Genomic DNA, 24,199 nt, shown 5'->3' on the forward strand with positions numbered 1-24,199 from the left:
TTATTTTTACTCTTTAACATACAGTAGTCATTATATGCCTCAGCGTAGCAGGTCAGATATTATTATTTTCAGGTCAGGCTGCTGATCATTTGGCACGTGAGTGGTACTATACATGTTTAAGGATACTTTTTAAAATCAAAATGGTTCACTTGCTGGTAATGTTAGCTGTAACTAGGGCTGTCCTCGACCAAAGAAAACCTTAAGTCGACTAAAACTCATTGTCGACTAATTGATTGGTTGATTTAATCGACAGATCTGTAAAACTGAGTTTCTCCACAAAGAATCACGCAAAAGCACCACTTTAAATCTTGTGTTTATCAGAGATGTGCTCATAAGTTTCTTTGAAATAAGTCATTTCAGCATGAAAAAAAGCATAAAAATGTCTAATCGGCTAAATAAATTAAGACTAAAATTAGTCGTCTAAGTATTTTAAAATATGGAGAGATTAATGAGATATTTTTACTGCAACTGACATTTAGTGCTTTAGTGTGAGGGTGGGGAAGATAATGGCAATAATGTGTTAGAGAAGTAAATGTGTGTGTGCATCCATGCTTTTGCATGCGTGTCAAGATGAGGTCTGGCAATAGTTAAGCAGTCCCTTTGTCTGAGTAGACAGGGTGGAGTGCCTCCCACACTTTTAGTCCAAATCAGGCACATATGCACAAAAAGACACATGTGCACACTCACACACACATACTGTATCTGGATGCACAATTGCATGCTTGCAAAGTATATTCATATCACCAGGCAGGCACTAAATATGTCAGGACATAAAATGATCTTATTATTCTGCACTCAAGAGTTTGTGTCATTTACTGATGGTAAATATAGCCAGACAAATTGATTGTTTAATTAAAGGACAAAAGACTATTTTAAATGTTTCTTTGAGTGTTATACATTAAGAAATGATTATGTCTTTGTATTGGCCAAACATAAAACAGGCTATTTGCTGACCACTCTGGTTATTATGGTCAACTACCACTAACAGATCCAGTCACTAGATGGCAGACTAGACCATATTGTATGTGCAGAAACAAACTGATAATCTCATTGCTCATAACCACTGGTTTACTGTGTTAAAGAAAATAATCTGAATCATAGAAAACATTTTAAAATGATAAAAAACACAAAGAAATACCAGAATAAGAGTTTTTTTTATTAACTGACAGGGATTGAGACATGAGGTGCAGTCATTTAGGGTCTTAAGGCAGTTAAAAAAGTGCTGTACAATCATGTTCTAAATGGCTTTCCAAGACAGACGTGGATTCGATTTTAATCCTTTTTTTTTTTGTCTTATTAGGAATTATTTGTAGAAAAATACATAGTTTTGACAGGCTGCTTCTGCATCAAAGAGAAGGCATAAGGTGTGAAATATAAAACTAATATATAGGCTGTTTGTTTTTGTTTTTTTTAAATTAGTGCAAGATATAAGAGCAAAAGATACAGAAATGTTATGATTGTGTATGTGCATAGTCAGTGGGTAACAGGCAAAGGTTAGATTGCTGTGAACAGAAACATTTTCTGAATAAACACAAGGATCCAGTTGCCATCACAGTTTGTAACAAGGCTTTCAGAAAAGGTCATTTTTGCACCTGGAAATGTATCAGTATGTGGTTCTGGTCTCCTCTCCGACCAAGAAAAAAAAGATGATAATAATGTCGAAAAATATCTCAGTGTTCATTTATAAATTCACCTTTCCAGTTCAGTATTTCCTCTACAATGTAAAGACACATGGATCCACAGCTGAGTGAGACTTTAGTGAAGTTATGACAGAAAGATCTGGTAGGATTCATCCATCCAGTCCCACCAAATCCTCTACGTGGCGAGGGCTAGCGTCCAGGCCTGGGGTCGTGGCCTGTGTCGCTTCCGGCTGTCGAGGAGGTGGAGATGCTGTTGTGTTGGACGGCCTGCAGATGAGACCCAGGACCTACCGTGGTGGGACTTTTCCCTGGGCTCACCCCTGCAGCTGGACACAGAGATAGCTGTCAATCAAAGTCTTGTGTGGACTGTCCGTTACTTCTGTGAGCGGCGTTTGTTTATACATGCAAATGAATGAAAACCCACTACGGCTCAGATTAAAGGAAAATATCTTCTTTTATTTTAACAAATGAATACTGTACATACAGGTAAAAAGACAACAATAGAAAAGTAACACATGCCAATATTGCATCCATCTTTTGTTCTCTGAAGCTCAACACTTAAAAAAACATAACTTTCATTTAAGCCACAAGGTGCCGTATTTTTAATCTTTCCTTTAAGGTCATATACAGGTTCAACTATTGTTGACTTTAATCCTGCCTGGAGTGCAAGATGGGCATGGTCTGCTTTTTGTTCCGAGCTAGCTTCATGCAAGGCAAAAACGCCAGAGTATTGCGTTGCACTCCGGAGTATTTCAAATACCATCAAGGTCTGGTTCATTAAATGAATGAATGGAAATGAAAAAAATGCATTCCTTTGAATGGAGAGTGCAGTGCTTTCCCCTGATTGGCTCTCCATTGGAATAAAAGTGCATGTACCAATATTTTGGAGACTGTGGGGTTAAAAGCGGAGTTTTAAGTGCTGTTCAGTTGCACTCTGTGAGATACAGTTTAAGGTCCCTGTGTGTGCTGAGAGGTGGCTCACCACGGGGTATTCCCATATGTGCACATACAAGGTATCTGAAATATACCCTCAGTGGTGGATGGAGATGATTGGTGTCAGGCATCTGGAAAAGCTGGTGAGATTTTTCTAGAGCGGGGCGTGCAGGCAGGGTATGGGGGTTTTACTCACTGGGGTACCCCTGTGTCTCTCTCTGCCGGGCAGTGACGGGACAGTCCTTGTGGGTGAGCAGGATCTGCTTCAGCTGACCCACCTCCGACCTCAGTGACGTCACCTCGTTCTGGAAGCAGACAGAGAATTACTAAGTATCCTTGAAGTGTGTGTACTTATGTCTGCACAGAGCGTGACCCACCTGTAGCTGCAGGTTTGTGTGCGTCAACTCTTCAGCTTTCTTCTCCAGCGACGACACCCACACTTTCCTCTTCTGTCGGCAGCGGGTGGCCGCCGCCCTGTTGCGCTCCAGAAACTTCTGCCTGCGCTCGTCAGGGTCCTGCTCCGCCGACCTCCTGCGACGGCTGCCCCCACCTCCTCCTCCTCCTCCTCCACTGCTGGAGCTACTACCTCCCTGCACTGCATGCTGGGAGTGGGATGGATGGGATGGCTGCATCTGCTGTGCAACTGGTGATAACTACAAACAAAAAACAATTTGAAAGTGACCTCACTGTGCCTGAATGCAGAAGTATGTCATACTGTAAGTCATCACTGAGCTGATCAGTAAACATCCGTACCTCTCCTGGCGCAGGAGGCGAGCCCTGGTGCAGATGTGGAGGCGGCGCTTGGTGAGCCTGAGCGTGGTGGCTGTGGGTGCTTCCCAGATGCGGCGGAGGTGGAGCATGGCACCGCTGCTGGAAGGTGAGGGGTGGAGCTTGAAGCTGCGGATGATGAGGATGATGGTGGTGGTGTTGTAGCGGAGGTGCCTGATGACGCTGTGACATCATGTCCATCATGTGACCCATGGATGTCACGGCAAGGTTGTTGATGGCGCCCATTGCCGGGTGGTGCTGTTGGAAGTGATGGCCCAGCGTCTGTTTGGATCTCTGAGAGGAGATAAAAAGATGAAATACAATATAAGTATACATTTCACCACATGTGTACAACAGACAAACATCAAATATCTATTTTCTATTATTGAAAAGGCCGTGAGCCGGTTCTAAACCCGCAGAGACAAAGAGTCGTACATGTCGTCGCTTTAAGAAAGATAAACACAGAGGAGCCTCAGTAATTGACACTCTCATTATAACTTGTATATTTCACATCCTCTCATTTAAAGTGCACATTCCTTCTGAGTTTATTATGGCCTCTAGGAATGCTACAGACAACCAGTTTCAACTCTCAAATGTCTCAAAGGCCGGTGAACACGGTATAAGACGACATAGGAAGATGCACGCTGGGACATGTAGGGCCAAGCACGCCCCCAGTAACACTGGATAGGAGCGGGTTATTGCAGGTGATTTCTTTACCATTATTTATGGCAAGTGGAATTTAGTTGCTAAACATTACTGAGAATGTATAAATTTAACTGGGCCTAGATGGATAAGGGGTTGAGTTTTATAGGACAGATTTTAACACCAATTCTTCTGACAATAATGAAGGACTCTACGGACAAAGCAAATTCCTCCAACCTTTGTCTACGCCCGGTTGAATCATTTTTTAATGTATGTCGCATTATGACTATCTGTATTCTGAGAGGGCCTCTGACTAGCGATGGGTGATTCCAAACATTTTAAATACGATATGATACTTTTTGTTCCAATTTTAATGATACTGATACCGATACCAACACTGATCGTTTTTTAAATTGGTATGTAATTTTTTAAAAATAATGGTCATTTTAAAAAAAGAAAATAATTAATGTGGCGCTGCCACCCCATATAAGGGGCAGATGAGGTGGCAATGGAAAACTTTAAAAAGGGATGTTGAAGAACCAGGTTGATAAACAGGAGTAGTGCAAAAAAGTGTCATTTATTAACAAAACCAAAGGGCAAAAATGAAATGAATAATAGGCCCGTTACTCGATACCATTTGTTACACAGATTTGGTGCTAAATTTAACCATTTTTTTCCACTCGAGAATTGACAAAAATTATTAATAATCCCTCCAAAATACCACATTAAGATACCAAGACCTTGAGGAACACCATAGAAAAAGCCATGCTGTGATTTGGTATCATTTTGAGATTTCTGCAAGAATTGCATTTTTCAGCGATTGGATGGCGAGCGCTTCTGTTCTGGAAATTGCTCAGAAACTCCCTTATTGTCAACATACCTAGGAAAGCCATCCATCCTCTGAATGCTCTAGGTCTCTAGTTTGTGGCTATAAAGTTTCATGAGGCTGTGATTATCCTAGAGGTCACCACAGGTCATTTTATACAGTGAGGTCAAATTTAAAAAAAAATGGTCTCACTAAAATGAAATGGCTACTATGAGGACTAACATCATCACACATGAATACAATTGGGCTCATTGGATCCACAAGAGTCTCAGCTTTACAGTGATACCAAATTTATGTAATGCAGAAATATTCAAACACACGATGGCGGATATGTGTAAATACTGTGTTCCCCACAGGGTTATTTGAGTTGTGTTAAACTAAACAATATACTATATGAAGAGCTTGTGGATATACATAAACATTTTCCGTCTGTCATACTGGGTGTGGTGTGTGTGTGACCCCCAACGACGGCTAAATTGGTAACAGCAGATAAGCTACCTAACAGTACAGGCCTCTTCAGGTCAAACAAGCCGCCGTGTCTCCTCTACGTACAGAAAAATGTCTCAAAATAAAAACGATAACTGCTCTCGGCCACAAGCTCCCACTTAGCCCATCGTCGCCTTTTCTCCTAATTATCCACAACCGTGAAAACAACTGTAGATAAGAGGGATAATGTGTTCCAATAAATGCTGCAGTCTGCAGCTTGATACCTTCACACTTTATCATTCCCACATATCATCTGACTAAACAGACTGTAAGAGCTAAATTAAACCTCATCTCACCTTTCTCCTACACTCAGCAGAGGAGACGCAGAGAGGGAGAGGTCATGTTTAGAGCATGACATCACCCCCCCTCCCATCCCTCCTCCCTCCCTCCCTGGCTATATTGCTATCTGTTCCCTGTTACACAATATTTCTTTAAGAGAAGAAGCAGTTTTTTTTTTTTTTTTCTCCCTTCAACCATTCAACGACGAAAAAAGGGAGCACATTTAGCCGGTGCCAAGGATGAGGTCACCGAGCTGTCTGTGCCAGCTTTGCCAGCCAGCCAGGCTGCCAGTCAAACACACACAGCCGCACACACACTGAACAGGACGGGACACGAGTATTTCAGCTCTGTTTACTACATAGAAACACCCTGACACTGGGGCCTGCGATTACATCATGGGTCTCCTTGGCCTGGATGACACACCACGTTGATATTTCTGTCTGGAGGGATCAGTGAATGAAGACACAGAACTGTCCGTGAAACACTGATCCACTTGTTGAACGTTTACTTTTCCACTTCAGCTGAGTGTGGAGTTACTGCACTGTACAACGGAGGCATGTTAATACGCCATCTGTGGTTTTTTACAGAAGCAGAGTCCTGTTTCACACCTTGGGAATGCAAAACACAACACCTGACGAGAATAAATTACAATAGAATAAAGTTAAATTGGTCTGGAGAAGAAGTGTGTGTTCAAAGAAGAGATTTGAACCTGCGACCTGAGCAGCTCTGAAACCTGAAACCACTTTTCTATATACAAGCACTGCACATGAAGTCATAACCTATGCGTGTGTGTTTGTGTGTGTGGATGCGGGGCGATTTCACAGTTTTCCCTTTGAAGTTGCTTTTGATAGCACACATATATTTAACAATTCATAGGACATGCACCTAGAAAGAGGAAATGTAAAATATACAAGGGGGAGAGATGGAGAGCATGTTGACACAAGGAAAATAAAACAACCAAGAAAGCCAGGGAGAGCATGTAGATTGTGACTTCCTGTGGTGCGGACCTGTGTGAGTGTGTGTTAAAGTGTAGAATTACAGTCTGTTTCCTGTCTATCCTGATTAGAAAGGAATAAGCCAAAGGCCGAATGTGAGACAGAGTGTGTTTTGTGGCTTTAATTTAGAGATGAGAATAGTCAAATCATAGAAAGTTAAAGAAATAGTTCGACATTTTGGGAGATACTTTTATTCGCTTTCCGGAGGGGAATTAGATAAGAAGATTGCTACCGCTCTCATATTTGTCTGTTAAATATAAGTAAGCAAATATGAAGCAACAGCAGACAGTTATCTCAGCTTAGCCTCGTTTCCACACAGTTTTGTTTTGTGTCCATAAATTTGTATAGGCTAGTTTACGGATTACGTCCCCTAGTGTTCAACGCAAGGAAATGCATCTCTTTACGGATGGATAGAAACACCACCGCAGATATGGGAGAGAAGTTAAGGGTGGAGGGGTCTTGCATCGTCCTGATTGGGGTTATTTCACAACAATGACCCGCTAGCTGCACATTATCCTGCTTATTACTAGGCTACTTATTTAAGAAATAAATAATTTGCCACAAAAATGGTCCGCCAGAGTCCGACATAACAGTCAGTGTTATACATAGCGATGATCTGTTATACATAGCAACGGTCTGCCAACGGGCAAGCCAAGAAATAGTCCGGCTCCTAGTAAAACTATAGACTGTACCGTCTCCATGACGTCACCGATTGGTTTTGTGGACTGCCGTTTTGAAGCCACGAGTTTAGCATTTTGGCACAAGAGAGGGTGGAGCTAAGTACAACCGAGCGCTTAACAAAACATTTTTAGAAGACGAAAACACAAACAACTCCAAGACCAGACAACTCCGTGTTAGCGACTTGTCAATCACAGGGTAGCCACGCTCTAAAGCATCCCCTGCTTTATCGTCTATATGACTCTAAATGGGACCATAACTTACTAAATGAACATCATGCTGTATTGAAGAAGACTTGAAACTAACGATTGAGACCATAAACTCATGTTTACAATGTTTACTGAGGTAATAAATCAAGCGAGAAGTCCTTTTCTCATAGACTTCTATAAAGACAGACTTCATTTTGCAACCAGAGGAGTCTCCCCCTGCTGGCTATTAGAAAGAATGCAAGTTTAAAGCACTTCAGCATTGGCTTCACTTTTCAGACCCGGACGGAGGTTGCCCACTGATCAAAACAACACATTATCATTTTTAAACTTCAATTTTTGTAAGGATTAAATTAAATTGAGTATAACATGTAAATTAATGAGCATTAGAGGTGCTGGTAGGCGGGCTTTGTTGCCTTTTGACAGAGCCAGGCTAGCTTTTCCCCCTGTTTCCAGTCTTTATGCTAAACCAAGCTAAGATTGGTATAAATCCATCTCTGTCAGAAGGCAAATAATTGTGTTTCTCAAAATGTCAAACTATTCCTTTAAAACTAACAAATGACTATCAGCTTTAATCCAAAAACAATGTCGTTGGTATCAGTTTTCAAAAAGCCACTAGTGGTCCAGCTGTAATATATGGTGTGCTCATAAAGACGGTCTTTGATAAAGCATAACGTTATAACCGGAGGAGATGAGTGGTCAGTACCTGAGGTGAGGAACAGGAGGGGTTGTGTACAGGACCTGGCATCCCCATTATACACGACATTTGCTTCTCTATCTGAAGAAGGAAAGAAATTGACACAAAAATAACTTTTCAACCGTGACAAGGAAAAGCTATAGCACATACATAACCTCAAGTATATAAAGAGTTTCCAACAAGGTCACATCCATTTGGAGTTTGACACTTTTGATTAATTCATACACAAGAGTGAAGTGATTTTTTCTGTCAAGCCATGAATATTTCTAACTCGGGGATCTTGACCACTTTGGCCATTATACCTGCATCTATAAATCATAATGTGCATCTGAACGCAAATGTTATGTGTGTGTGAGTCTCCCATACTTACGGGCATGTGCTGAGCAGATGCCCCTTGCATGGCGGGGTCTGGCAGGGGGCCAGGTAAGGAGGCTGGCAGCGGTTGTCTGTGTCTGTTCCGCATGTGGAGGAGGGAGGACAGCGACCCGGCAACTGGCCTGTGGTCAGCCACAGAGGGAGAGAGAGAGAGGGACAAGTCATGCCACAGAGCTAAAGTTTCACTAATCCAGTTCAGAGAGAGGTGCAAGTTGAAACATTTATAGCTTTAATGGCAGATGGAGGTGAGGCTGAGATAGATGGACAAAAAAGGTCAATGTGGGAAGGATAAATGGTTGACATGAATCGAAGGGGTGATAGAAGAAGGTTCAAATCTACTCGAACTAGCTGACTTTTTTTTGTGTCGAGTGTTTTGGAATATCCATCTCAGAGATTTCTGCCTCCACCCCAATACAATTGAGGTGATTTGGATTTTGTTTGTGATGCTCAAAGCATTAAAAAACTACTTAATTTTACAGGTCTGCAAATTTTATGGCAATTAGGTGATAATTAGCAAGTAATCTATTTGAAATTTCTTTGGAATTACTGCCAAGTTACCCCAATATTTACCTCAAGATTTATTTCTACCTCAAAGATTACATTATTTTAAACATTATTTAATAATTAAATGCTAAAATAGCATATAATGGTTAGAATAGGGCCCTTAGGCTTGAGAAGCGTCTGTGTGCTGCTCTTCATCGGAGGTGGAAAACCTAAACTAATAGAAAACACTTCTGATCAGGCACACATCTCACCATTGTGTGACTTTTTGTCGACACGAATGTAACCTGGTAGCTGATGTAATGATTCAGGGAGTTTTGTTAAGAAATTTCAAATAAGTTATTTGCTAATTATTATATATTTATCAGCAGACATGGAAATAAAGCATATCAATTAACTTTCTATTCTTTTCCTGGAAATGTATTAAATAGATTACCAGCTATTTATTACTGCTTATTGGGAAATAGCGGAATATAATTATTGCTTAATGTTTATAATAGATATGAAATATAAATAATAAAAGTCCATAGTCAAGTCCCAAGTCAAGACAGCCAAACAAAGTAATTTTTGATACATTTTGAGGTAAATATTGGGGTAATTTGGCAGTAGTTCCAAAGAAATGTCAAGGTTACTTGCTAATTATCAGCTAATTACCATGAAATTAACAGACCTGTAAAATTAAGTGTTACCAAAAGCTACATTATAAGCTGTGTGTCTTTTCAGAAACAATGTCCCTGTCACTCTGAATAATCCACAGACCTCACTGTGCTGGACACCATTTTCATTGGAAATACTTCATGCTAAAAAGAAATAGTCCCTATGAAACCTATTGTACTGTGGATTATCCAGAATAATATGGACATCTGTTTCTGGAAAGAGTTGTTTCCGTTTTCAAAGTAATTTTTAAACGCTGTGAGCACCACAATCTTAATTCACCTCCAGTCAGAATCAGAATCGCTTTTATTATTTATTATAAATGTATGTGCAGGGATTTGACTTAGTGATACAATGCAGTAAAACCATGACAGGTAAAGGTTAAAAAGATAAGACTGATAAATACAATCTTTATACACACTTAAAAATGTCAAAAGGCTGCATTATGCTACATATACTAAAGTCTTGGCACATATCTTATATAAAATATTTAATATTTTGGGCAGTTTGTGATAATTTGGGGGACTTTTTTTTATCAATTGTGGCGGTTGAATCTGCCTATTTCTTCCCCTATATAAATAATTATTCCTTCATACCTCTGTGATAAAAGCCTTTCATCTGATCATGTCTGCTATATCTATTTAATGTAACACAAGATATCATTTTAAAAGGACATATTTTCTCATTATTGTGACTGTGGTGGTTTTGAGTTTGCCTAAACTTATACTATTAGAACAGAATATGTCATATGAGGCATTTCTTTTTGGACATTTTTCGTCTTGCACTCGTACTCTGCCACAGAATTTACACAGAATTTACTGTTGTCTCGAGATGTTTATGTTTATTTTATTTAAGAAGAGACAATTCACATTAATTAACATGAGCTTAGCATGAGCCCATCATGTTAATGTGCCAGATTTAATTATACAGGCTAATTTTCATCTGCAGGTACATTTGTGACCAAGCTGCGTACATGTGTGTGTGTGTTATTTTAATAAAACGTCATGATTTATATTCTTGATTAATTGCAAAAACGTTTGGTCGGTAAAACACAAAATCACAAAATAGACAGAGCCCACAGTGACATCTTCAAATTGCTTTTTTTTCCCCCCAACAAGATATTAAATTTACTATCACAAAATACAGAGAAAAGCAGCAAATACTCAAATCTGACAAGCTGGAATCAGAGAATATACTGTATAGCACTTTTGCTTGAAAAATTACAAAAAAGAAATGAATTGTTGAGCATAACACAGTGTACTTTCATAGACTAAGCTACTGGAGTTACCCTGCACTATATTCATTTTTTTTGTCTCTTCTGCACTATATTCACTTTTTTAATAGTCCTGTATCACAGCTGTTACCCTGCACTATATTCAGTTTTAACAGTTTTCTTCATCTCCTTGTATTTTTATATCTGGTATATTTTTTTGTTGTACTTTGCACTACTAACTTTTTTACTGCCTTTTTACTAACATGTTTTGCACTATGGAACTGTGATGCTAGAAACTTGAATTTCCCTCGGGATCAATGAAGTTACTATCAATCTATCTATCTATCTATCTATCTATCTATAAGGTTCTTTATGGGCTATTCGGGGTCAGTCAAATCTGGCAACACTGGGTGGAGGAAGAAATCTCAGAGGTGGAAATGTGGGCACATAAAACCTAAACTATCTAAACCACTAGAAGTAAGTGAGACAATAATGATGTTTTGTGATTTGGGTAAACCAACACTTAAATTCTGGACAAAAGCATCCGCTGAATGAAAATCGAGCAATCAAAAATGTTATTGTGTGTTAGCAGAAAGGTGTCAACAGAGGTTTGAGGTGAAGCAACGGCGATGGAAACTATGATGAGGTGAAAAAAGTGAAAGAAAAAACAGAGATATGGAAAAAAGGGACAGCTTGAGAGGGGAGGAGAGAAGCTCAGGGATCACAGCGGGGGATGAAGAGACCCGGGGTGCCATGTGCTGACCTAACCGCTCTGGCTCTCAGCCAATCGGACAACGTGGGCCTCCGTGGCCGCGCTGAGGTCATTGGCAATGATGTCATCACTGAATCTGGGGTATGCGGCCCGTTTAGCGTACAACAAAGTACAGACAAACCAAAACAGCGTTTCCTAACGTAACCACAACAGTTCTACCGGGCCAACAGCCAGACACTCAGAGACCAGGTCGCTATGGAAACCGGTCGTAAACACGGGGGGAAACAGTCAGACACACGATCCATGGTTCATTTAGCAACACTTAGCTGGTTTCACCGACTCACATGCTGTCTGGATTCAGCTGGCACTGATTTATGGACCATAATCAACTGTCAGCTCCCTCCCCTCTGTCCTGTCCTGTCGGGTCCGAGACAGATGTTTGGAGATTATTATGTCATTGACTTACTTTGGGTACCTTGGTTCATCTAATCAGCTGCATAGATGTGACAGAGGCTTTGATTATCTACTGTATGTGTAAAGACAAGATTTTAAAAATCCTCCATAGGCTCCAAAATATTAAGGACAGTACTACAAATATAGATATAAAACACACCTATGGCTGTAACAAATGTGACCTGGTAACCTGCGGGTTTAAGGCACTGATCATGTACTCAGAAACATCTGAGTCCGGCTAGAGACCTTTTTGCATGTTCTATCTCTCTCCTCTCATTTCCCGTTCTACTGTCTACTTAAAAGCTGCAATGATTTATCGATTAATTGGTAACTATTAAATTAATCACCAACTATTTTGATAATTGATTAATCAGTTTGAGAAAGTCTAAATTCTAATTCTTGCTTCTTAAATGTGAATATTTTCTGGTTTCTTTACTCCTTTATGACAGTAAACTGCATATATTTGAGTTGTGGACAAAACAAGACATTTGAGGAAGTCATCTTAGGCTTTGGGAAACACTGATTGACATTTTATGACATTTTATAGACCACATAACTGATCAATAATCAACGGATTAATCGACAATGAAAATAATCGTTAGTTGCAGCCCGAGTCTACTCTCCAATAAAGGCATAAAATGTATAACAAACATTTAACAAAGTGTCACAAATCTAATAGTGAAACTGCCCATTTTAATTTATTAGGTGATAAATATAACAGAAAAATCAAAAATCTAAATTTCATGAAAAAAAATCAAGTGTGTCCTCGCAGCTGAAAATTTTAAACATTTAAAATAGTACTGAAAATGGCAGTAGAATCACGATGCATTTTTGTTGTTGTTTCGTTTGAATTATATTCCTACACTTAGTTTTATGTGGGGATTTTTTTTACACTAATATTTAAAATGTACTTGTGATTCGTTACCTTTTGTATCTCTTTTGGGTGTGTTTTTTTTTTTATGTAAGCCATTCTTCCAAACCTTAACACGTACTTATATTTCTTTCATGTGATTTGTATTTAATGTTTCTTTTTGTGTTAAACAAATAAACATAAACAATTAGTGAAAGAAGCTGGCAGTAAAAATGGAAGTGATGATGGAAGTCGAAGTAAGCAATAAATAAAGTTGTGTTCATTTAAGCATAAGCGTTTGAGAAAAAGTTTACCCTTTTCCAGGCTCTGTACTTTGACAAACTCCTCCTAGAAATTTTAACCCGATTGACTTTAAATTTGGTCAGTACAATCTGAAGACCTTTGTGATGAAAAGCTGCTAAAGATTTTAGTTTTTATGAAACGGCGTTGTCGTGGCGTGGCGGAGAATTTACATGATTCGCCATTGAACGACAAACTGTTGTAACTCGACTGTACTTGGTCAAATCTGCCCCAAACTTGACCTACTTCATAGCAGTCCAGGCCTGAGGACATCTACATGGCAATATTGATTCATACTCATAGCGCCACCTTCTGGCAACAGGAAGTCAGCGTTATGTGACAAACATCATTCAATTTACATGAAATTTACATTGTGTAATGACACAGGAAGTGGTGCGAAATTTGCAATCCATTATGTCCTGTGCCACTCAGTCCACGCAGGAAATAACGTCTAACTTGTGCGTGCAGTGTCCGATGGTCACAGAAATGCACACAGCTTGTAGCTTTAATTCGATTTTTAAAAAATTAAAATAAACATAATTTATACATACTTATAATTAGAAATATGATGGATATTAATCCAGTCACAGACGGTCTTACTAAAAAATTTCAGATATTTACCAATTACAAAATTTGCACATTAGAGTAAAACTGGAATGTATAAATGTTGCATATGTAATCTATACTAAATAATGTTTTACAGTTAAAGAGCTGCTTGTAATATCAACGGCAATGTTACTATTTTCATTGCCTGAAGTAATTTTAATCATTGAATAACTGAATCTATTTGAATTTGACATACCTAAAATATGACAACACGATTTTTCACAGCAAGCTCTAAATAAAATTGGTGTGACATTTTTCATTAAACCCACAGTACACTGTATGTACAGTACATAAATCCAAGTCGAAAGTTGAAATGTCAGGAAGAGGGAAAGCAGCTGCTGGGAGCTGCTCGGATGAAAGACAGGAACTCCTCTAATCTGTCCGTTGAACTAGGAGATAACTGGGGAGCCGTGGAAGCTGCTGAGAGACTCCAGTCTGGTTCTGGAGTCTTAACAGACATACAGACGTAGGCAAAATTGTTGGTACTCTTCCGTTAAAGAAAGAAAACCCCACAATGGTCACTGAAATAACTTGAAACTGACAAAAGTAATAATAAATAAAAATTTACTGAAAATGAACTAATGAAAATCAGCTGTTGCTTTTGAATTGTGGTTCAACAGAATCATTTTAAAAAACAAACTGATGAAACTGGCCTAGACAAAAATGATGGTAGCCCTAGAAAAGATTGAAAATAATTTGACCATAGGGACATATTAAACTAAGGTGTGTCCTGTAATTAGCATCACAGGTGTCTTCAAACTTGTAATCAGTCAGTCTGCCTATTTAAAGGGTGAAAAGTAGTCACTGTGCTGTTTGGTGTCATGGTGTGTACCACACTGAACATGGACCACAGAAAGCTAAGGAGAGAGTTGTCTCAGGAGATCAGAAAGAACATTATAGACCTTCATGTTAAAGGTAAAGGCTATAAGACCATCTCCAAGCAGCCTGATGTTCCTGTGACTACAGCTGCATATATTATTCAGAAGTTTAAGGTCCAGGGGACTGTAGCCAACCTCCCTGGACGTGGCCGCAAGAGGAAAATTGATGACAAATCGAAGAGACGGATAATACGAATGGTAACCAAAGAGCCCAGAACAACTTCCAAAGAGATTAGAGGTGAACTCCAAGGTCAAGGTACATCAGTGTCAGATCGCACCATCCGTCACTGTTTGAGCCAAAGTGGACTTAATGGAAGACGACCCAGGAGGACACCAAATCATAAAAAAGCGAGACTGGAATTTGCCAAAATGCATATTGACAAGCCACAAAGCTTCTGGGAGAATGTCCTTTGGACAGATGAGACAAAACTGGAGCTTTTTGGCAAGTCACATCAGCTCTATGTTCACAGACGCAAAAATGAAGCATCCAAAGAAAAGAACACTGTACCTAATGTGAAACATGGAGGAGGCTCGGTTATGTTCTGGGGCTGCTTTGCTGCATCTGGCACAGGGTGTCTTGAATCTGTGCAGGGTGCAATGAAATCTCAAGACTATCAAGGCATTCTGGAGCGAAATGTGCTGCCCAGTGTCAGAAAGCTTGGTCTCAGTTGCAGGTCATGGGTCCTCAAACAGGATAATGACCCAAAACACAGCTAAAAACACCCAAGAATGGCTAAGAACAAAACATTGGACTATTCTGAAGTGGCCTTTTATGAGCCCGGATCTAAATCCTATTGAACATCTGTGGAAGGAGCTGAAACATGCAGTCTGGAGAAGGCACCCTTCAAACCTGAGACAGCTAGAGCAGTTTGCTCACGAGGAGTGGGCCAACATACCTGTCGACAGGTGCAGAAGTCTCATTGAGAGTTACAGAAATCGCTTGTTTGCAGTGATTGCCTCAAAAGGTTGTGCAACTAAATATTAAGTTAAGAGTACCATCATTTTTGTCCAGGCCAGTTTCATTAGTTTGTTTTTTAAAATGATTCTGTTGAACCAAAATTCAAAAGCAATGTCTCATTTTCATTAGTTAATTTTCAATACATTTTTATTTATTATTACTTTTCTCAGTTTCAAGTTATTTCAGTGACCTTTGTGGGTTTTTCTTTCTTTAACGGAAGAGTACCAACAATTTTGCCTACGTCTGTAACAGAGGCAGTATTTGGGTGGCAGGGAGGGTGTGGGTGTTGTGCAGCGGTTCTCCATCTCTTTTTGCTATGACTTTGTTCTCTCAGTAAATTCATGTCTGATTTTTTTTCTTCCTTTCTCTCAGTTCATTAGTGCGGTGATAAATTATGCAGGGGGAAATGCCAGTGTGTGCCAGACAGAATGAGTTATAATACTTCCAAAACAGGATGGGTGAGACAGGGTTAGAGGAGAGGAAGAAAGAGTGAGAAAAGGAAACATTAAAAGGAAATATGTGTGTGAAGGGAATAAGTACTGTTGCATGGATGAATAGTAAACTGTATGTGTGTGTATGTTTGCCTTTCAGGTGTGTGCAGCCGTACTCACCCTGAGTGTGTGAGGGTGGAAGGAGCCTGGGTGATGACCGATCCAGACTGCGAGGTGGACAGAGCTTGCTGGGCAGCCAGGCTGCAACTGGGGCCCATCATGGGGCCATGAGAGTGAGGGTGCTGCAGGGGATGGGTCTGTGGGTGGTGCAGCGGCGGCTGGGGTTGTGGGTGCTGAGGCTGAAGCTGGGGTTTGAGCTGCTGATGCTGCTGGTTCATACAGGACGGCCCATTATGTGAAAGCGTCTGCGGGGGGTGGGGGGGAGAAGTGGAAGTGACAATCAGCTGGGACCATTTTGAACTATCTTCTTTCAGTTAGTGTGTGTTTTGTGATCTGAGGTGATTTTGATGTGTGTGCATTTGTTTAAGTGTGTGTGTTTGACGTCTATCTGTTTAATTTACACAGGAGAATGTGATCGCCTGGTGTGTCTTTCCTCGCAGCAGGTCAGATATCTGCGGTCGTCTAATTGGGTCTGACTGCTTTTATCTCCCTCACACTGGAGTGTCACTCAAAACGCTACGCTGACAGACCTCACAGGCAAACACCATATCAGCAAAGTCAGCATTATTTTTTTCTTATCTAACCTCTATAGCCAAAAAAATTACAAATACTGGATTTTGGATTTAGAGTTTGGATTTTTTTCTGTGAAATGTACCTGTTTGCTCTTTTCTTCTTCTTGTGCTTGAAGAAACTCTTCCTCTATCTCCTTGAACAGACCAACCTCTTCACAGTTCTGCAAAAATCGGGTCGGCGTCGGAGTCTGGTCTGGAAGCATTACGTACAAATACACAAAAAATAAAGGATGAATTAAAAAAATCACCATTCAACATTCATGTATCTCTGTCCTTTTGCCACAATAGTCCTCTCCTGTTTTTAGCTTTCTAAATCGACGCACGTACAAGCTGCAATGCAAAGAGGAGAAACAAGTCTCCTCTCAACCGTGCTCTCTGTCTCTCTCTGTGATAACATCAGTCTGTCTCTCTGAGCCGTCTAAACATGCAGGGGTCAAAGGTCAGCTGGGCTCTTTGTTTTGACATGAGATTTCCTGCAGGAGGCGTGACAGGCTGCAGGACAGCGAGAGAGAGAGAGAGAGAGAGAGAGAGAGAGATGCAGAGGGAGAGTCTGCAGAGGGTCGATGCCATGATGCTCATGTTTATGTCCAGATGGACAGCTGTTTCTATGGTTACAGACATTGTGACATGACAGACCATGAGTTGGATTGTGGTGGTGCAATAGACAAACAATGCTTTGTGCTTAGTGGAGCTACTCGTTTTGCATTGCATTGTTTTATACAGTATATGTGACATACAGCTGGATTAGTATATTGAAAAAAACACGTCTCTTTTGCATTTTAATAGTTGCAAACCTGTTTTATTTAATGCCTCAGCGTAGTAAGAACCAGAGTATTTATAATTTGTTGTTGCATGCGGGACACACATATAGTTTGACTGTGGTTTTTGAAAGCCCCATTTTCCCTAAGTCTTCTTTTTGCAATTACAAAAAGCATCCAAAACAGCATTTGGACACATCATCTTCCCACTAAATCCCATGATAATTCAATTATTTTTGGGTTAACAGCTCTTTAAACAGGATCAACCCTTTTCTATCCACTTGTGGCAAAAATGAATGAATGAAGAAGAAGAAGATGAGGAATTTAAATAACTTAAATAATTGTTTTTATTTTTGCTATTTTGTGATATTTTACAGACAAAAAACTATTATGTGATTTATCAAGAAAAATACCACTGTAGTATATTTATGGTATGTAAGCCATTGCTGTAGTAATAAATTACACTAACTGTCCATCTGATATTGGTAAATATTTGTTTAATTAATCAGTAAACTAATATAGTGTTATTGTCACACTAACACTGATGCACACCGTAATAAACTGAGGTATCTACCCAATTCTACCACAATATAAATATATAAAACATTAATGAAAGACCTAGAAGCAGAGTCAATCGGGAGCTGTCTGTGTTTCTGAATATTTTCACTTTAACGTTGGCTTCAAACACTTGATTTTAATGTGTTTTGTATGATATTATGCTATGTATTTATATTGCATTTGTTTTATGCATTGGCGTCTGAAACTTTAATGTTTGTTTAAATGCTGCTGTCTTGGCCAGGTCTCTCTAGCAAAAGAGATTCTTAATCTCAATGAATACTACCTGGTTAAATAAAGGTTAAATAAATACAAAATATTCTCTCCTACCTGCACTCCTGTCCTCATTGTTTTGCCCAGTATCCAAACGAAAAGAGTAAAATATTGAAGACGGTTTGTTTTGACCCCTCCTCACCTCCTCCCTGTGTTTCTAAATCAAAACTGGTCTTCGCTGATGGCGTTATCAGTATGTTTCAGTCTAATCTGATGGAGTATAATGTGCATGTTGCAACATGAGCAGCTCTGTTTCACCGCAACAGACTATCTGAGGGAAAGAAGCCTGTATCGAGCTTATCTGATTTCATACTGTATAACGTGGTAGCGTCATCATTTTTTCATCAAGCACTGATCCTGAAAGGAGGTCACCACACACACACACATGCAGCCAGACAACAGCTGAACTGAATGACATATAGCATGTCTAAGTAGTGTAAAAGGAGGAAGATTATTTATGGTTATGGGGAGTTGCGGGGAGGGATACACAAATATTATCTCTTGGTGGATGTGATAGAAGACAGGCAAAAGGTTTTCTTTTTAGTGCTCTCTCACCTGTAAAAGCCGAATCCGTCTTGATGGAGGAGAACTTGAGGGACATCTCATGCTTGCGTCCGTGGATGATCAGGTGCTCCTCTAACTGGAAACGCTGCAGCACACCGACAGAGTGAGAAAGATATGAAGAGATGCGTGCAGCTGCATGACATGACACACGGGATAAGATCAGTTAAATCAGCTGACACCTCTTATAGCTGACTCATCAGTCATAATGGCCTGATGTCAGTTGACTATTTGAGAATAGTTATCACTCCAGATGATAAAAAATATATTTATAATATATATATATTTTACTCTTATAGTTCTTTATTGCACACTATCCTTTTTAGCACAGTCCTGCATTTTATGTGACAAATAAAATCTTAAATCTTGAAAATCCTATTATTATCAGCAAGGAAATACATTGTCCATTGACTTTTCTATTTCACCTACAATAATTTATTTTATTCCGTCAGGATTAATCATTTAATTTGATAATAATAATCATATATCTTCCTGCAAAAAAAAAGACATTACAGCTGTTATGGTGTAGGTGTAACACACACACATACTGTATCCAACTGACCTGAGAGCAGCCCGGGGCGCCGCACACATAAAGCCTGTCCTGTTTGTCATTCATGTCATACACAAGCCTACAAAACAGAAAGAAAGAACACATTAACCTGCATCTAGGCCTGCAACTGACGATTCTTTTCATTGTTGATTAATCTGTTTATTTTCCTCGATTAATCGATTAGTTGTTTGATCTGTAAAATGTCAGAAAATGCTGAAAAAATGTGTTTCCCAAAGCCTTAAATAACGTCCACAAATGTCTTGTTTTGTCCACAACTCAAAGATATTCAGTTGTCAACTAATGAATCGTTGTAGCTCTACCTGCATCCTCATTATTATTGTATTTATACGGTGGTATCTCTCTCAGTTCACAGTTACTGTATGATGATTTAACTCAGCAGACAGCTTTTATATTTTTAATTACACAGAGAGAGAGAGAGTGCCCTTAGATAAATCACACACTGAGCTTGTATGATCCTCCTATTATCACGCCTTTATTGTGGAAGCGGTGTGTAATGAGGTAGATGCCACAGATGACGGATGTCTCACCCACAGACACAACATTATCTCGGGGGAAAATGATCCCTTTGGTGCCAGCGGGAGAGCAACTGTACTGCTGTGTACTGCAGCTAGTCATTTTTATTAGGACAAGTACTATAATAAATACAGTCTGTTTGTGCTTTCCCTAACTATTCATTACTCCTTACTAATAATCACCAGAAGGGAATCAAAGCTTTACGGCATCGTGATCTTTACCTTTCATGGTTGTTATGTAGCAAAGTGCCATGTGCGGTGCAATTAAGCTTTCATCGGAGGATCAGTTAATAATACAAGCGGTGATGAAAGCATACACGCTTGCCGTGCATAACATAAAAATAAAGTAATCATAGGGTAAAAATATCAACACAACCACAGAATAGAGTACAATGATAAACCCACATTGCGGCGCTAACCCAAGCTTGATCCACTCAGTTCTTCAGTGGAGATATTAAGCCAGTGATGGGAGGTAATTATGACTATTTGAAGTGCTGCTGCTGCTGCTGACCCCTTCATTTTCCACTGAGAGCAAAAGAAGACACCTTCAACTCCCTGGCCTCAGGCATGTGTCACCAAAGATTCACACGGTTGTAGAGAGGTAAACAGGGTGACCCTTGCTTGACTTTTCATCCTCCTATAGTACAAGTTTACCAGCCGATTAAACTGCTGTCGGGCTATTAAATAGGTATTATCAGTCGCTATAAGCCCCATAGATGTCGGTCAATAGTGGCCTACTACACCTATTAGTAGTTTTTATCATCCATTCACATGGTCGATTGCTGAAATAAGGTATAGAAGAACACGACAGCGACCTCTAGCGACCATAGTAATTATGACAGGAGCAGAAGCGGAAGTCAGGCGCTGTAGTATAAACAGTGTGAAAGTCCATAAGGGGTAAAGGTTGGGGACAATGGATGGGACACAAAACGGCTGTGGCTCAGAGGGTAGAGCAGGTTGTTGACCAATCGAATGGCCGGTGGTTCGATCCCCGGCTGCTCCGGGTCACATGTCGATGTGTCCTTGAGCAAGACACTTAACCCCCAAATTGCTCCCAAAGGCATAGCCATCGGTGTGAATGGGATTTAGATTACATCCTGATGGGCAAAGTTGGCACCTTAGCAGCCTCTGCCATCAGTGTATGAATGTGTGTGTGAATGGATGAATGCTGACATGTAGTGTAAAGCGCTTTGAGTGGTCGGAAGACTAGAAAAGCGCTGTATAAATGCAAGTCCATTCCAAAACACAGGGTTTTCACCGAGGAGGCACCCGGAGTTAGTATCCCATGTGAAACCAACAATGAGTAGTTGTGTTTGTAGTTATTTTAACCCAAAACACAGTGTTTTTCCCTAAACTTAACAAAGTGTTTTTTTTGCCTTAACCTAAAGAAGTTGTAGTTTTGTTGCCTAAACCTAAAAAAGTTGTAGTTTTGTTGCCTAAACCTAAGGAAGTTGTAGTTTTGTTGCACAAACCTAAAGAAGTTGTAGTTTTGTTGCATAAACCTCTGTTTTTTTTGCATAAACCTAACTGTTTTTTTTTGTTGCTTAAACCTTAAGAAGCCTTTTTCTTTATGTTCAAAAGGTGACGTTTCATTAATTTCATGTTAGAACGTGTTACTTTTAAGTTTCACTTTCACTTTTACAACATAGTAGGCATAGTGTAGGCCCCTAATGACCCACATCTATGGTCCTTATAGCGACTGATAACGCCTATTTAAAGGCCTGATAACAGTCGAATCCGGTGCGTTTACTGAAAGATGGAGGAAGAGGTGATCGAGAAATATTAAAGGTGCAGATGGCTTTCAGGTAAACACACTTTGCTTTCCCCTCAAGCAAACTTTCGCGTGAGCAGAAAAAGCGCTGAGAAGACAGTAAAGTGGGTCCCGATGTTATGGGAAAGAGTGAGAGCTAAAGAGAGGAGCGATGAGAGAGAGAGAGAGAGAGAGGGCAAAAGTACATGCTTCCATAAGAAATGGAAAGTGTGTGTGAGGCGTGAGGGGTTGGAGAGTGACATTAGGGTGATGGAGAGAGGAATGGAAAGGGCAAGTGGCAGTGAGAAAGAGAGCGAGAGAGAGAGAGAGAGAGAGAGAGAGAGAGAGAGGAGGAGGACACAATGAATGGAAGAGAGAAGGAATGAGGGTGGGAGGCGGCGGTGGGAGGGCTGAACTGTAGGCCTGACAGGTTTCAACCTGCCTCGGCCCCCATTTTCCAACCCCTGCGAGTAGAGGTGACTTCATAGGTGAGTGAGTGTATTACAAAGTGGAAATGAGCAAAGCAAGTGTCCACAACATTATAGATAGATTTACAAAATCAGTTGAAAAAGACGGAGTAGCTTTAACTTTACAGTGTGCAGCCTCTCTTCGTTTTTTCCCCAGGCCATCAGACTTTTAAATAGATAATTTATATGACACCTTCTCACACAAAAATATATCTTATACTGTATATACTGTATATGTTCTTAATATATATGTTCTTAAAATGCCGGTATATATTCTTAATATGCCCTTGTACAAAGTATTTCTTCTTTATAATTGTAATGTAAATGTAATATAACTTATTATTTTAATGGAGCTTCCCAGCAAAAAGTATTTCACAAGTTTGTACCTGTATAACCGGCGTGACAATAAACATCTTGAATCTTAAATCTCTTTGAGCCACGACATTGATATTTCAGATATAAATACACAGATAGATGATGATAATCATGATTATCTTCAAACAGCCTCTCTTTGAGCCCATGATATTGATATTTCAGATATAAATACACAGATAGATGATGATAATCATGATTATCTTCAAACAGCCTCTCTTTGAGCCCACGATATTGATATTTCAGATATAAATACACAGATAGATGATGATAATCATGATTATCATCAACAGCTTCTCTTTTCCTCAGCACTCACAACACAAGATGAGCAGACTCAGCACATTTCCAGCAAAAACCTTCTGTCACATAAATACGGAATGACGTCACCCTTTAATACAACAAATCCAACACATGTTGCCAATTTAAAACGGATTATTATTATTTTTGGAGGAGGAGGAGGAGGGCGCCAAATCATCAGACTCTTTTTACGCACAACTTTTAAAAAAACCACCTGTGCTTGTAAATAACCAACTTTACTTACTTACTACTTCTCAAAGTTGCCATGTTTGATGGGATGAATGTCAACAACATCGAAGCGCTCATTCAGATCGAATTATAGGCAGCAAAGCGTCCGGTAGTCGGTCGGTCAGCCTCCGGTGTGCGCACTCAAGAACATGCCGGTGTGTATTCCTTTCCGTTAAAGCAACCTGCTCAAGTCATAAACAACACACAGCTGTATGGAGAGTGCTGTCACACCCCCCCAAATAGACGCGCTCAACCTCGTCCGCCTGGTGATGAGACTTCACCGGGTAAACTCGCCAAAAAAACTTCCCTCCGTTAACTTTCCTTTAGCGCGTAAAAACAACAAGAAGTGAGCGTTTTAATTCAGCAGACCAGTGTGTCAGAAAGTGAGGCTGAGCTACAGCTTTTTTTTTGTGAATGAAAGTAAATTGTGGTATAGGCTTACCTACAAAGTAGAGAGAGAGAGTGGACACAAGCGGCGCTCCAGAGAGGAACCACGTTGGACTGGAGCGAGATTACAATACGGTCTATTTACAGAAGCATTACATCACCCTGCCGGTGACGTCACGTGGGATTCCTGAAGTTCTAAATCATTGCGGTCCCGTACTGGTGGTGGAGGGGGGCTAAAGAGGGGGGGCGGGGTTAGGACACCGGCCGGTAGGGGGACGGACCGGGACGGCATGGTGGACCGACAGAGACAGAGTCAGAGACACACCAGCAGCGGCAGCAACGTGACGGGACACGGGGCAGACCGACCGGGTGGGCGGTGAGACCCAGTTTCTCTGTTTCTCTCTCTCTCTCTCCACTCTGAGTCTGTCTGTCTGTCTGTCTGTCTGTCTGAACCGGGACGTCCCACCGTCTGCATCCATGAGGGGATCATGCGTCAACATTTATAAGCAATAGAAAGCAAAGTTTAAAAACTTTTCTGAGGGTTATGTAGCCTCTATTTATATTAGAAACAAGTTATTATTATGAAACATAAACAGGCTTGAGGGGAGGAGAAATTAGGATATTAGAATATGATG

At 40.2% G+C, this 24,199-nt stretch overlaps 1 protein-coding gene and 1 long non-coding RNA gene across 7 annotated transcripts; both read right to left on the reverse strand.

Annotated features, from left to right (window-relative positions):
• Positions 1-1,135: 1,135 nt before the first annotated feature.
• LOC119503593 (cyclic AMP-responsive element-binding protein 5-like) lies at positions 1,136-23,724 on the reverse strand. 6 transcript variants are annotated; one of them, XM_037795439.1, is made up of 12 exons: positions 23,620-23,679; positions 23,198-23,498; positions 19,543-19,609; positions 18,975-19,068; positions 16,917-17,026; positions 16,262-16,506; positions 8,521-8,647; positions 8,160-8,231; positions 3,327-3,635; positions 2,951-3,226; positions 2,770-2,878; positions 1,136-1,966 (listed from the first exon to the last, which is right to left on the reverse strand). In XM_037795439.1, the coding sequence occupies exons 3-12, from the start codon at positions 19,594-19,596 to the stop codon at positions 1,830-1,832; spliced, it is 1,533 nt and encodes a 510-aa protein (XP_037651367.1). In that variant the 5' UTR covers positions 19,597-19,609; positions 23,198-23,498; positions 23,620-23,679; the 3' UTR covers positions 1,136-1,829. The 6 variants fall into 6 exon arrangements, with proteins under 6 accessions (XP_037651367.1, XP_037651365.1, XP_037651370.1 ...); XM_037795437.1 differs by having other exon boundaries at positions 23,194-23,498; XM_037795442.1 differs by having other exon boundaries at positions 18,975-19,115; positions 23,194-23,498.
• Positions 21,465-21,784, reverse strand: LOC119503594. Its single transcript, XR_005210349.1, has 2 exons — positions 21,614-21,784; positions 21,465-21,505 (listed from the first exon to the last, which is right to left on the reverse strand). It is a non-coding gene; the product is annotated as an uncharacterized LOC119503594 (long non-coding RNA).
• Positions 23,725-24,199: the final 475 nt, after the last annotated feature.

This window comes from Sebastes umbrosus, chromosome 15, assembly GCF_015220745.1.
Source record: "Sebastes umbrosus isolate fSebUmb1 chromosome 15, fSebUmb1.pri, whole genome shotgun sequence".
Taxonomy (NCBI): Eukaryota; Metazoa; Chordata; class Actinopteri; order Perciformes; family Sebastidae; genus Sebastes; species Sebastes umbrosus.

Coding starts and splice junctions, on each gene's coding strand:
- LOC119503593 (XM_037795437.1), bottom strand. CDS start 23,255: ATGAGCGCTTCGATGTTGTTGACATTCATCCCATCAAACATGGCAACT. Junction 3,636..8,159: donor CCTCCTGTTCCTCACCTCAG/GTACTGACCACT, acceptor ATCTCCTCTCAG/AGATCCAAACAGACGCTGGG. Junction 3,227..3,326: donor CGCCTCCTGCGCCAGGAGAG/GTACGGATGTTT, acceptor TTTTGTTTGTAG/TTATCACCAGTTGCACAGCA.